At 45.5% G+C, this 13,609-nt stretch overlaps 1 protein-coding gene across 2 annotated transcripts in view; it reads right to left on the bottom strand.

Annotated features, from left to right (window-relative positions):
* Window positions 1-7,967: 7,967 nt before the first annotated feature.
* LOC112612969 (zinc finger protein 816-like) overlaps window positions 7,968-13,609 on the bottom strand; it is a 35,818-nt gene continuing 30,176 nt past the window's right edge. Inside the window, exons 6-9 of one of the 2 annotated variants that reach the window (XM_025368004.1) lie at window positions 11,379-11,505; window positions 9,523-10,214; window positions 8,837-8,934; window positions 7,968-8,752 (exon numbers count right to left, since the gene is read on the bottom strand). In XM_025368004.1, the coding sequence (XP_025223789.1) occupies window positions 7,975-8,752; window positions 8,837-8,934; window positions 9,523-10,214; window positions 11,379-11,505 (1,695 nt within the window). In that variant the 3' untranslated portion in view covers window positions 7,968-7,974. Of the gene's footprint in view, window positions 9,172-9,315; window positions 10,215-11,378; window positions 11,506-13,609 lie in introns of both variants that reach the window. The other variant, XM_025368003.1, reaches the window with a different exon arrangement.

Genomic DNA, 13,609 nt, shown 5'->3' with positions numbered 1-13,609 from the left:
CCTAGGGCCACCGCCTGGGATGCGGAACCGAGTGCTCAGGCCAGGAAGGAGTGAGGTCACCACCTGCTGCTTAAACCCAGCAGAGATGCGGGCACAGGGCCGAAAGCCTGAGGTTCCAGCTACTCAGAAAGCAGCGGCGGGAGGATAGCTGAACCTGGGGGCTTCAAGTTAGCCTGGGAGACAAAGTAACACCTCCTCCTGCAGCGCTCCCTTCCTCGTCTCTCTCTCTCTCTTTTTTAAATTTTTTTAAATAAAATTTTTGATTGTGTGAGATAGGGATCCAACATTATTCTTTTTCATGTGAATATCCAGTGAGTTGTCCCAGCATATTTGTGGAAGAGATCTATTACTGTCATTCTTATATTTACATTTTTCTTTTCATTTCTTTTTTGAGACAGAGTATTTATCTGTCACCCAGGCTGGAGTGCAGTGGAGAGATCTCGGCTCACTGCAACCTTCACCCCCCGGGTTAAAGTAGTTCTCTTGCCTCAGCCTCCCAACTAGCTGGGATTACAGACGGGCGCCACTAAGCCTGGCTAATTGTTTTGTATTTTTAGTAGAGACGGGGTTTCATCACGTTGGCCAGGCTGGATTCGAACTCCTGACGTCAAGTGATCCAGCCGCCTCCTCCTCCCAAACTGTTGGGATTACAAGTGTTAGTCACCGCGTCTGGTCAGGAAAACTCTTAGAAGTTGCGTCTGCATACCACTGGACTCAGGTTGCATGACCACATTCCTTTCAAAGCTCAGTATTTAAAGGTCCATACCTTTACATTGGAATTATTTGATGTTTGAAATATTTAACTTCCTACCGAGATACAGGTACTGTCTCCCTTGTTGTTTGCCTTTCAAAGAGAGACCCCAAGTCCTTCAGAAATACATCCCTGGGTTATTAAGCTGAAAAAAGGATTACGTTGTTTCTAAAAAATACCACTTCAAGCCAGGCGCGGTGGCTCACACCTGTAATCCCAGTGGTTTAAGAGGCGGAGGCGGGCGGATCGCCTGAGGTCGGGAGTTCGAGACCAGTCTGACCAAAATGGAGAAACCCCGTATCTAGTATAAATACAAGGTTAGCCGGGCATGCTGGTGCATGCCTGTAATCCCAGCTACTCAAGTGGCTGAGGCAGGAGAATCGCTTGAACCCGGGAGACAGAAGTTGCGGTGAGCGGAGATCGCGCCATTGCACTCCAGCGTGGGCAACAAGAGCAAAACTCTGTCCAAAGAAAAGCCTCAGGAGACAGAGAAAATGCATTTACAAATTTTCTAAATAAATGTCCTAGGAAAAGAGACGAAAAAAAAAATCTTTTTTTATTTTCAAAGGAGGAATTATACCTCTCATTTATTTGCTTGTTTGTTTGAGACAGGATCTCGCTCTGTCACTCAGGCTGGAGTGTGGTGGCGAGATTAGAGCTCACTGCAACCATAAAATCCCTGGCTCAAGTGATCCGACCTCAGTGCCCCGAGCAGGTGGGACCACAGGCGTGCACCACCACACCTGACTCATTTTTTGATTTTTAGTAGAGACGACGTCTCACTATGTTGCCCAGGCTGACTCGAAATCCTGGGCTCAAGCGATCCTCCCACCTCAGCCTCTCAAAGTGCTGGAATTACAGGTGTGAGCCACCGCTCCACGACCTGACTTTACTTCTGTGAAATATGAAATTATCCTCCACCTCCTGTGTGTCATAGGCGGTTTTGCATGTCACCTTTCAGTTTCTATTATCCACTCAAACAACCCAGGACCTTGCTTAGTTTAATAAGACTTTCTAACTGTCAGCCCCGGCTGCAACCAGCGCCCCACTCCACCCCTTTACCGAGGTCCCTGCCCCTCTCCCCCGCCCTGCTCCAGACGGGGGGGACCTCGCCCCGCCTGCAGGACGCGCGACTCTACCTGCTCAAAAAAGGCGCTTTGCATTAAAGCCATTTTCAATTTAAGAGGAAAAACTATTCAGCGTTCAGCACAGGTGGTCCACTACAGTAAGTTGTTTTACCTTCCATTGCTTGAAATATTAACTTAAAACGGGCAGGAAGCATCCACGTGATATTAGGGGTAACATCAAGGCACATTAAAATCAATCCACCAATCGGAACCCGGAGGATCCAGTCCTAGAGGGAGAGGATGACAGCCGGCGACATCCATGGCCCAGCTGAGGAGAGAGCCCGGACCCGTCCCCTCCAGGCCTGGCTCTTTAGAATCACACACCTTCGGGAGCCCGCCCCCTAGACGACGATAACCCTCTGGCGCGGCTCCTGCAGGCTGTCCGACCCGGCCCCAGGCAGCCTCCTCCCTCTTGCCCCGCCCCAGTCCCGTTCCAGGCCCTGCACCCACAGCGGCCTCCACCCTCTAGCCCTGACCCAGCACCTGTTCAGGCCCCGCCCCCTCTTTGATCTTACCCCCCCGCCCGCCTGTCCCCGCCCAGTGTCCAGGCCCCGCCCAGACAGGGTCCAGGACCCATCCAGGGTTTTTCTGCACGCAGCGCCCGGGGCTGACTCACGTGACGGTTTTTGTTTTTGTTTTTGTTTTTGTCTTTCTGCTTCAGACCTGCCTTTCGCAGCACCCTAGCCCCGAGTCCAGCCACACCAGGAATCTGGGTGCTTCGGAATGTTGAAATCCCCACGCGAGTTTGTGCAGTTATCAGGGAGTCCCAGGTTCACCATGGGAAACTCGCAGGCCCAGTGGCTCTGCAGCTTTTACATCGTTTTACACGATGTCTTCCCCCTTTCAGGATCCTATTGCCCTTTTCATTAATCCCAGCTGGCGGCTGCTGAGCGCCTCATCCTTATCCACCCATGTTTCCTAGCTGTCAGCCCCTTTGTTATCATGAACGGTGACTCCAGTGTGGATCTTTTCTTGGCATGGTGGATGAGGACTACGAAATTCCTATTTTTATGAGAATTAGATCAACTGTCTGTTTTTGTATAACGTTCAGTCATTTTGTTGCCTAAAACGGGGTCACAGTCCACACCTCATGTTAGAGTTCTTGCATCTTGCGCAGTAAAGAATTCAAGGCGAGTGTCCCAGCGCAGTGAGGAGAGTTGATTGAAAGCTACCAGTTACACAGCAGGGCGTCCTTAGACAGCAGGGGGAACGCCTCCTCATGAAGTTTTTCTTACATAGGGGCCTAAGTAAAAGCTAAGGTATGTCTCCCTGCCGGTGGGCTGACAGTGTGACAAAACTTATTACTTGGTTGGTTTGAAGCTATCTTTGGCCGGGTGTGGTGGCTCACGCCTGTAATCCCAGCACTTTGGAAGGTCGAGGCGGGCGGATCACCGGAGGTCAGGAGTCTGAGACCAGCCTGCTATCTTAAAAGCAAACATTGTCACGGGCTATTGGGTCGTCTGGACCTCGTGTTTCTGTAGGAGTTTGTTCTTACAGGTATCATTAAGATGCTTCCCTTAACCGTAAACATTTTTTTTTTTTTTTTGAGACGGAGTCTCACTCTGTTGCCCAGGCTGGAGTGCTGTGGCCGGATCTCAGCTCACTGCAAGCTCCGCCTCCCGGGTTTACGCCATTCTCCTGTCTCAGCCTCCCGAGTAGCTGGGACTACAGGCGCCCGCCACCTCGCCCGGCTAGTTTTTTGTATTTTTTAGTAGAGACGGGGTTTCACCGTGTTAGCCAGGGTGGTCTCGATCTCCTGACCTTGTGATCCGCCCATCTCGGCCTCCCAAAGTGCTGGGATTACAGGCTTGAGCCACCGCGCCCGGCCCAACCGTAAACATCTTATAACCGTGACTCATGCGTGAGCAGTAGGGATATGTCTTGCTAGCTTTAATGGACATGAACTTTGTCATTCTAGCTCTCCTAGGTTCCTGCTTAACAGTTTATCCACTCATGCAACACAGAGACCTAAGCCCAACTATGGAGAGACACCACTCTCCTGTAATGTATCTGACAGACTGAGCTCCTACTCCAAGAACGCAGTAATAGCAATACCAAGTGAAATATTAGGAAGTTTCATACATACATATAATTGATCACTATTTGCAGTTTTAAATTGGCTAACATTACATAGAATGGGTTTTTATTTTAATCAAATATTAGTAATCTATCTTCCACACAAAGTTGAAGAGCATTTCCTTATGTTGAATAAATATGAAGGAGTTCACATTTTGGACCCGATTTTGTGCTTTCCATTACATCTAGTTTTTTTTCTGTTCTCTCTTTTTTCTGTTCTCTCTTGATTTTTTCTGTGTTCATGAGCTTGTGAAGTATCTACTGGGTCTCAATCAATTTAGAAATATATTTTGCCACGGGGTTAAAAATGCCCCCGTGGGCACAACCTCAGGAGGTCCTGACGACGTGTGCCCAAGGTGTTCAGCCTGCAGTTTGGTTTTACACATTTTAGGGAGACATAATACATCAATCAAAACATGTAAGACATATATTGGTTCGGTGTGGAAAGGTGGAATAACTGGAATTGGGGTCACAGGTAGATGACAAAGTAGAGTCCAAGGGTCTGTCATGAAATGGGTTAGAAGAGACTAGAAGATTCCCAGGAGACTCGGTCTCAAGCAATCCTCCCACCTCAGTCTCCCAAGATGCATGGACCACAGGTGTGATCCACTGAACATAGTGGAGTCTCCATCTCAAAAAAACAAAACAAAGAGTAAAGTACTCTATTGAATTACTTCACTTGACATTTTTTTGAAATGAAATGTTTCACATATTACCAAACCCAGCCAACAAATGCATTCATAACAGATTCAGAGATAAAAAATATATTCCCGGCCGGGCGCGGTGGCTCAAGCCTGTAATCCCAGCACTTTGGGAGGCCGAGACGGGCGGATCACGAGGTCAGGAGATCGAGACCATCCTGGCTAACACGGTGAAACCCCATCTCTACTAAAAATACAAGAAAATTAGCCGGGCGAGGTGGTGGGCGCCTGTAGTCCCAGCTACTTGGGAGGCTGAGGCAGGAGAATGGCGTGAACCCGGGGGGGCGGAGCTTGCAGTGAGCCGAGATCGCGCCACTGCACTCCAGCCTGGGGCACAGAGCAAGACTCCGTCTCAAAAAAAAAAAAAAAAAAAAAAATATATATATTCCCAATAAAACATATCCAACTCTCCAGATAGTGGTGACATTTTCAGCTTGATATGGTAACATAATTGTGACCTTAGTACCAGTTTTCATGCGAATCCACTAGGAAATGGGACAATTTTGCTTTTGTTTCTTGGTCAGGACTCGCTTAATCCTGAAAGTCTTGTGAGAAGACCTGGCGAGAAGACGAGTCAAGCACACACCACAAGAGGTGAAGAGGCATGGCTTTTTTTTTAAGACTTTTTTTTGCCCAGGCTGGAGTACAATGGTGCAATCTCGGCTCACTGCAACCTCTGCCTCTTGGGTTCAAGTGATCCTCCTGCCTCAGCCTCCCAAGTAACTGAGTTTGGCCTTTCTATCAACTAGAAAGGCAGGAACGTGGCCAAAGGTGGGAAGTTTGAATGCTATTACCATATTCCCGCTTGACCTTTACTGCCAACAGCAACACCAACACAAATGGTCAGAAGTCCCTTATGTGAAAATCTTCGTGATCTCGTGGGAAAACCCTGATTTTTGTAAAGGCTGCAAAACAGGCTCAAAAAAAAAAAAAAAAAAGGTTAGTCACAGTGGCTCATGCCTGTAATCCTTCCACTTTGGGAGGCCGAGGTGGCTGGATCAGCTGGGGTCAGGGGTTCGAGACCAGCCTCACCAATATAGAGAAACCCCCTACTAAAAATACAAAAATTAGCCAGGCGTGGTGGCAGGCACCTATAATCCCAGCTACTCAGGAGGCTGAGGCAGGACAATTGCTTGAACCCAGGAGGCAAAGGTTGCAGTGAGATCACACCACTACTCCAGCCTGGGTGACAAGAGCGAGACTCCATCTCAAAACAAAGATAAAATAAAATATAAAATAAAAATAAATAAAAATACAAAAATTGGCCTGGCGCCGTGGCTCAAGCCTGTAATCTCAGCACTTTGGGAGGCCGAGACGGGCGGATCACGAGGTCAGGAGATCAAGACCATCCTGGCTAACAGGGTGAAACTCCGTCTCTACTAAAAAATACAAAAAAACTAGCCGGGCGAGGTGGCGGGCTCGTGTAGTCCCAGCTACTTGGGAGGCTGAGGCAGGAGAATGGCGTAAACCCGGGAGGCGGAGCTTGCAGTGAGCTGAGATCTGGCCACTGCATTCCAGCCTGGGTGACAGAGCGAGACTCCGTCTCAAAAAAAAAAAAAAAAATTAGCATGGTGTTGGCGCACACCACTAATCCCAGTTACTCAGGAGGCTGAGGCAGGATAATTGCTTGAATGCAGGAGGCAGAGGTTTCAGTGAGCTGAGATCATGTCATTGCACTACAGCCTGGGCAACAAGAGCAAGACTCTATCTCAAAAAATAAAAATTGAAACCAGGCTGGGTAAAGTGGCTCAAGGCTGTTGGCCAGGCTGCTGACCTAGAGTGATTTACCTGCCTTGGCCTCCCAAAGTGCTGGGATTACAGGCATGAGCCACTGCACCTGGCCCATTCTTCTTAACATTAACACTTTTCATGTCAATTAATGCTTGAACTCAATGTTAAGTCAACTCAAACTCAAGTCAATGCGGAGTTGACTCTAATGTCAATTAAAGCTTTATGATTTTCTATATTCATTTTATTTGAAACAATTATCTCAAAAAATGAATTTTCTGATGTTCTGCATGGAGTACCCAGACTGAAGACCTTGCCGCCCTTATGACATTTGTAAGATTTCTGTCCAGTATGGATTCTCTGATGCCTAATGATTTGTGAATGTGAAGTAAAGGCTTTGTCATAATCATCACACTTGTGAGATTTCTCTCCTGAATGACTTCTATGTTATGCATAGGATGAAGCTTGACTGAAGACCTTGCCAGTCATGACATTTGTAAGGTTTCTCTCCAGTATGAGTTCGCTGATGAACTATAAGTTATGAACGATGTCTGAAAAATTTGCCACATTACACTTTTCAGATTGTGGGTGAAAGATATATCAGACTGTTACTGTGTCTATGTAGAAGAAGGAAGACATAAGAAACTCCATTCTGATCTGTACTAAGAAAAACTCTTCTGCCTTGAGATGCTGTTAATCTGTAACCCTAGCCCCAACCCTGTGCTCACAGAAACATGTGCTGTATTGACTCAAGGTTTAATGGATTTAGGGCTGTGCAGGATATGCTTTGTTAAAAATGTGTTTGCAGGCAGTATGCTTGGTAAAAGTCATCGCCATTCTCCAGTCTCAAGTACCCAGGGACACAATGCACTACAGAAGGCTGCAGGGACCTCTGCCCAAAAAAGTCTGGGTATTGTCCAAGGTTTCTCCACACTGAGACAGCCTAAGATATGGCCTCGTGGGAAGGGAAAAACCTGACCGTCCCCCAGCCCGACACCCATAAACAGTCTGTGCTGAGGAGGATTAGTGAAAGAGGAAGGCCTCTTTGCAGTGGAGATAAGAGAAATGCATCTGTCTCCTGCTCATCCCTGGGAATGGAATGTCTCAGTGTAAAACCCGATCGTACATTCTATTTACTGAGATAGGATAAAACCTCCTTATGGCTGGAGATGAGACATGCTGGCGGCAATACTGCTCTTTACTGCACCGAGATGTTTGTGTAAAGTCAAACATAAATCTGGCCTACGTGCACATCAAGTCACAGCACCTTTCCTTAAACTTATTTCTGACGCAGAGTCCTTTGCTCACGTTTTCCTGCTGACCGTCTCCCCACCATTACCCTATAGTCCTGCCACATCCCCCTCACTGAGATGGTAGAGGATAGTGATCAATAAATACTGAGGGAACTCAGAGACTGGTGCCAGCACGGGTCCTCCGTATATTGAGCGCCAGTCCCCTGGCCCACTTTTCTTCCTCTATACTTTGTCTCTGTGTCTTATTTTTCTCAGTCTCTCGTCCCACCTGACAAGAAACACCCACAGGTGTGGAACAGGTGGCCCCCTTCACAAGATCTCTCTTCTTTATGGATTCTCTAATGATTTGCAATGACTGTAGCATTATTGAAGACTTTGTGAGAATCATTACATTTGTAAAGTTTCCCTACACCATGGATGGCTTGATGGTGAATAAGTGTTGACTTCCCACTAAAGGCTCTGTCACACTCATTACACTTGTAAGGTTTCTCTCCAGTATGAACTCTCTGATGTTGTGCAAGGTGTGCTTTTTGATTAAAAACCTTGCCACATTCATTACACTTGTAAGGTTTCTCTCCAGTATGAACTCTCTGATGTTGTGCGAGGCATGAATCACTCCGGAAAGCCTTGTCACAAACCTTACATTTGTATGGTTTTTCTCCAGTATGAATTCTCTTATGTCTTTCAAGGTGTGATTTGCGACTGAAAACTTTGTCACATTCTTCACATTTGTAAGGTTTCTCTCCAGTATGAATTCTATGATGACGCGCAAGGTGTGCTTTTCTACCAAAAACCTTGCCACATTCATTACATGTGTAAGGTTTCTCTCCAGTATGAAGTGTATGATGACACTGAAGATTTGACTTCTGACTGAAGGTCTTGCCACATTTATTACACTTGTACGGTTTCTCTCCAGTATGAACCCTCTTATGGTGTACAAGGCATGACTTTTTCCAGAAAGCCTTGTCACAAACCTTACATTTGTATGATCTCTCTCCAGTATGAATTATCCTATGTGTTTCAAGCTGTGATCTGCGAATGTAAACTTTGTCACATTCCTCACATTTGTAAGGTTTCTCTCCAGTATGAAGTCTATGATGATGTGCAAAGTTTTGTCTTCTACTAAAAACCTTGCCACATTCATTACATGTGTAAAGTTTCTCTCCAGTATGAAGTCTATGATGACACTGAAGGTATGACTTCTGACGGAAGGTCTTGCCACACTCATTACACTTGTAAGGTTTCTCTTCACTATGAACTGCCTTATGAATTACAAGGCCTGAATTTCGACGGAAGGTCTTGCCACATTCATTACACTTGTAAGGTTTCTCTCCAGTATGAAGTCTACAATGGCATCTAAGGGATGACTTCTCACTGAACGTCTTGCCACACTCATTACACTTGTAAGGTTTCTCTCCAGTATGAAGTCTACGATGGCATGTAAGGGTTGTCTTCTGACTGAAGGTCTTGCCACACTCATTACACTTGTAAGGTTTCTCTCCAGTATGGAGTCTACAATGGCATATAAGGGATGACTTCCGACTGAAGGTCTTGCCGCACTCATTACACTTGTAAGGTTTCTCTCCAGTATGAAGTCTACGATGGCATGTAAGGGATGACATCTGACTGAAGGTCTTGCCACACTCATAACACTTGTAAGCTTTCTCTCCAGTGTGAACTGTATGATGGCATTGAAGGGATGTCTTCTGATGGAAGGTCTTGCCACACTCATTACACTTGTAAGGTTTCTCTCCAGTATGAAGTCTACGATGGCATCTAAGGGATGACTTCCAACTGAATGTCTTGCCACATTCATTACACTTGTAAGGTTTCTGTCCAGTATGAAGTCTACGATGGCATGTAAAAGATGATGTTTGACTGAAGACCTTCCCACACTCATTACACTTGTAAGTTTTCTTACCAGTGTGACATCTACGATGACATGCAAGATATCGCTTCTGATTAAAGATCTTGCCACATACATCACATTTATATTGTTTCTCTCTTGAATGGGTTATGTGATGGCTCCTTAAGAGTGAGCTATAATTAAACGCTTTGCCACACTCATTATATTGGCAAGGTTTTTCGCTCATGCGTACTTCCTGTATTTGTGTGGATAATGAAGAATGGAGGAAATTCTTCCCATACTTATTAGAAATATGGGTTTTGAGTCTACAAGAAATTCTTTGGGATGTTGAAGCTGAGGAAGCACCACTGACAGACTTGTCCACTTGGTTACTAATTTTCCCTTCGGTCGGAAATATGTGCAGTTCAGGCAGATGCGAATGAAAGCTTGATCCAAGCTGATCTTTAATAGGCTTGTTTCCAGTATGCCTTTGATCATGTCGGTCTGTACTACCCATCACCTCTTTGGTTTCTGTCATAGGTGCTTCATGGCCATTTCTTTCAACTTCTTGCCACTGAAACTCAGAGTGATGAATATCTTTTTTGATTTCTGGGAAGCAAAAATCTCCAATGGGATAACTTTTATGTCTTTCCAATGTCCCTGTGTGGAACCCTTCTCTGGTATTACTGTGCCCAGTTGATGAGAACTCCATCACGAATTTTAAAAAGCTATCTAAAAAACATAAAGACCAATAGGTTTCCAATTAAGTACAGAGGGTAAATAATAGTTAATATTGAAGTGTGTAAATATTACACAAAAAGCGATACTTAAGCTTCCCAAATGTGATCTTCAAAGTTTAGAAACACCCTGTCTCTACTAAAAATACAAAAATTAGTCAGGTGTGGTGGTGGGTGCCTGTAATCCCATCTACTCGGGAGGCTGAGGCAGCAGAATTGCTTGAACCCAGGAGGCAGAGGTGGCAGTGAGTGGAGATCATGACATTGCACTCCAGCCTGGGCAACAAGAGCAAAATTCTGTGTCAAAAAAAAAAAAAAAAAAAAAAAAAGAGTTCAGTCAAGAGCCTCATATGTATGAGGCAGTAAGCCTGAATGATGTCCTCCCTAGGAGGAATTTCTACAGCAGTGACTGCTGCTTAGAGAAAATGATCATTAGTTTATAAGATGAACACTGTCACAGTGCCAGCGAGAGACGCTTCTGTGATGGTTCTCAAAAACCAGAACGAAAGGCCAAATGTGGTGACTCACGCCTGTAATCCCAACACTTGGAGGCTGAGGCGGGCAAACTGCTTGAGGCCAGGAGTTCAAGACCAGACTGGCCAACATGGTGATACCCTACGTCTACTAAAAATACAAAAATCGGCCAGGTATGAAGGCATGTGCCTGTAATTCTAGTTAGGCTGAGAGACTGAGGTACAAGAATTGCTTGAACCCAGGAGGCAGAGGTTGCAATAAGCTGAGATCATGACACTGCACTCCAGCCTGTTCAACAGAGGGAGACTCTGTCTAAAAACAAACAAAGAAAAAGAAAACAAAACCAGAACCACAGCTGGAAACACTTGTCAGTCAGTGTCATGCTTTCTATCTCGTATCCTGGACCACATTGACAATTCTGCTCAGGGCTTCCAAGGACATCTCTGCCTACAGCAGGATGATGTTCAATTGTATTAGTCAAAGTGTTCATGAATTTTCTGTTTTTATGTAAAAACAGACAGCTCTAAGAAGCTATCCATGACAGATAGGAGGGTCATCACTGCAGAAAACAATGACATGTACATCAAAAGCATGCACGGGGCAACATCACAAGAGAATACAAAACCAGGAAGAGCCAAGATAGACAAGGACAGATTCCTCATGTCTAGAGGGACATTTTCCTCACCCACAAACTCCAGATTCCTGTAGTTCTCCAACATCACGGCCGTGTATAAAGCCCTCTGCACAGGGTCCAGGCATTTCCACTCCGCCAATGAGAATTCTATAGCCACATCCCTGAAAGTCAAGCGTCCCTAAAATGAAACACACATTTCCACAAAACATGGAGGACTGAGTTATCACCTTCACATGAAATGAGAAAAGAGAAAATAAGTATTGATTTGATCCAAGACTGTGTTCTGACAAATCCACATTAAGGTATTTTTGAAAAATTTTTCTTTTTTTTTTTTTTTTTTGAGACGGAGTCTCGCTTTGTCGCCCAGGCTGGAGTGCAGTGGCCGGATCTCAGCTCACTGCAAGCTCCGCCTCCCGGGTTCCCGCCATTCTCCTGCCTCAGCCTCCCGAGTAGCTGGGACTACAGGCGCCCACAACCGCGCCCGGCTAATTTTTTGTATTTTTAGTAGAGACGAGGTTTCACCGTGGTCTCGATCTCCTGACCTTGTGATCCGCCCGCCTCGGCCTCCCAAAGTGCTGGGATTACAGGCGTGAGCCACCGCGCCCGGCCTGAAAAATTTTTCTGTATAGTTGCGTTTTATTGTACTTTTTCATGATAGATTTTAAAATCCCCTAAGTCACTCCGGAAGTCTCAGTTTTATGGACAATATAAAAAATATATAGCCTGGCACAGTGGCTCACACCTAAAATCCCCGCACTTTGGGAGGGCAAGGCAGGTGGATCGTCTGAGCTCAGGAGTTTGAGACCACCCAGGGCAACATGGTGAAACTCCGTATCTACTAAAAATACAAAAAAAAAAAAAAAAAACCAGGTGTGGTGGTACACACCGCTAGTCCCAGTTACTTGGAAGGCTGAGGCAGGAGAATAACTTGATAACCAGAGGCAAAGTTTGCAGTGAGCCAAGATCATGCCACTGCACTTTAGCTTGGGCTGCAGAGTAAGACTCCATCTCAAAAGAAAAAAAAAAAAATATATATATATATATATAGATACACACATCTATATATACACATATAGATATGTGTGTATGTGTATCTCTATATATATATAATAAATCCAGGCATGTTGGCTCACACCTGTAATCCCATCACTTTGGGAGACTAAGGTGGATGGATCACTTAAGGTAAGGAGTTCGAGACCAACCTCTCCAACACAACGAAACTCCGTATCTACTAAAAATTAAAAAACTGGCTGGCAATGGTGGTGGGGTGCCTGTAATCCCAGCGATTCAGGAAGCTGAGTAAAGAAAATTGCTTGAACTCTGGAAGCAGAGGTTACCCTAAGCCAAGATCACACCACTGCAATCCCGCCTGGGCAACCGTGTGACACTCTTTCTAAACAACAAAAAAAAGTATATATATTGCAAATGATGTCTTTTCTACATAAACCCTGGGCTTGGCCACACGTGGTAGGTCACGCCTGTAATCCCAGCACTTTGGAAGGCTGAGGCAGGTGGATCATAAGGTCAAGAAATAGAGACCATTCTGGCCAACATGGTGAAATCTCGTCTCTACTAAAAATACAAAAATTAGCTGGGCGTGGTCGCGTGCCTGTAGTCCCAGCTATTCGGGAGGCTGAGGCAGGAGAAGCGCTTGAACATGAAAGGCAGAGGTTGCAGTGAGCCGAGATCATGCCACTGCACTCCAGCCTGGGCTGGACCATCTCAAAAAAATGAGAGCAAGACCAACTCAAAAATAATAATTTTTGTTTTTTAAAAAAGGCCGAGCGCGGTGGCTCATGGCTGTAATCTCAGCACTTTGAAAGGCTGAAATGGGTGGATAACCTGAGGTTGGGAGTTCCAGACCAGCCTGATCAACAGGGACAAATCCTGTCTCTAGTAAAAATACAAAATTAGCTGGGAATGGTGGCGCATGCCTATAATCCCAGCTACTTGGGAGACTGAGGCAGGAAGATCACTTGAACCTGGGAGGTGGAAGTTGCAGTGAGCTGAAATCGTGCCATTGCACTCCAGCCTGGGCAACAAGAATGAAACTCCATCTAAAAAAAACAACAACAACAACAACAAAAAGAAACGAAACAAAACTGTCAAGGACTCACGTGTCTTCATTCAGAGAAAGTTCCAAGGAAGATTTAAAAGGCAAGCTATCTTGTTTTCTACCTTGGAAACATGAAAATTTTCAGAACTTGCAGGACAAAATACCATGACAAAACATTCATCAGGCTGGAAGCGGGACTCACACCTGCAATCCCAGCACTTTGGGA

Source organism: Theropithecus gelada, chromosome 19 (assembly GCF_003255815.1).
Source record: "Theropithecus gelada isolate Dixy chromosome 19, Tgel_1.0, whole genome shotgun sequence".
Taxonomy (NCBI): domain Eukaryota; kingdom Metazoa; phylum Chordata; class Mammalia; order Primates; family Cercopithecidae; genus Theropithecus; species Theropithecus gelada.
The sequence above is the reverse complement of the archived record's forward strand: the minus strand, read 5'-3'. Positions and strand labels throughout refer to the sequence as shown.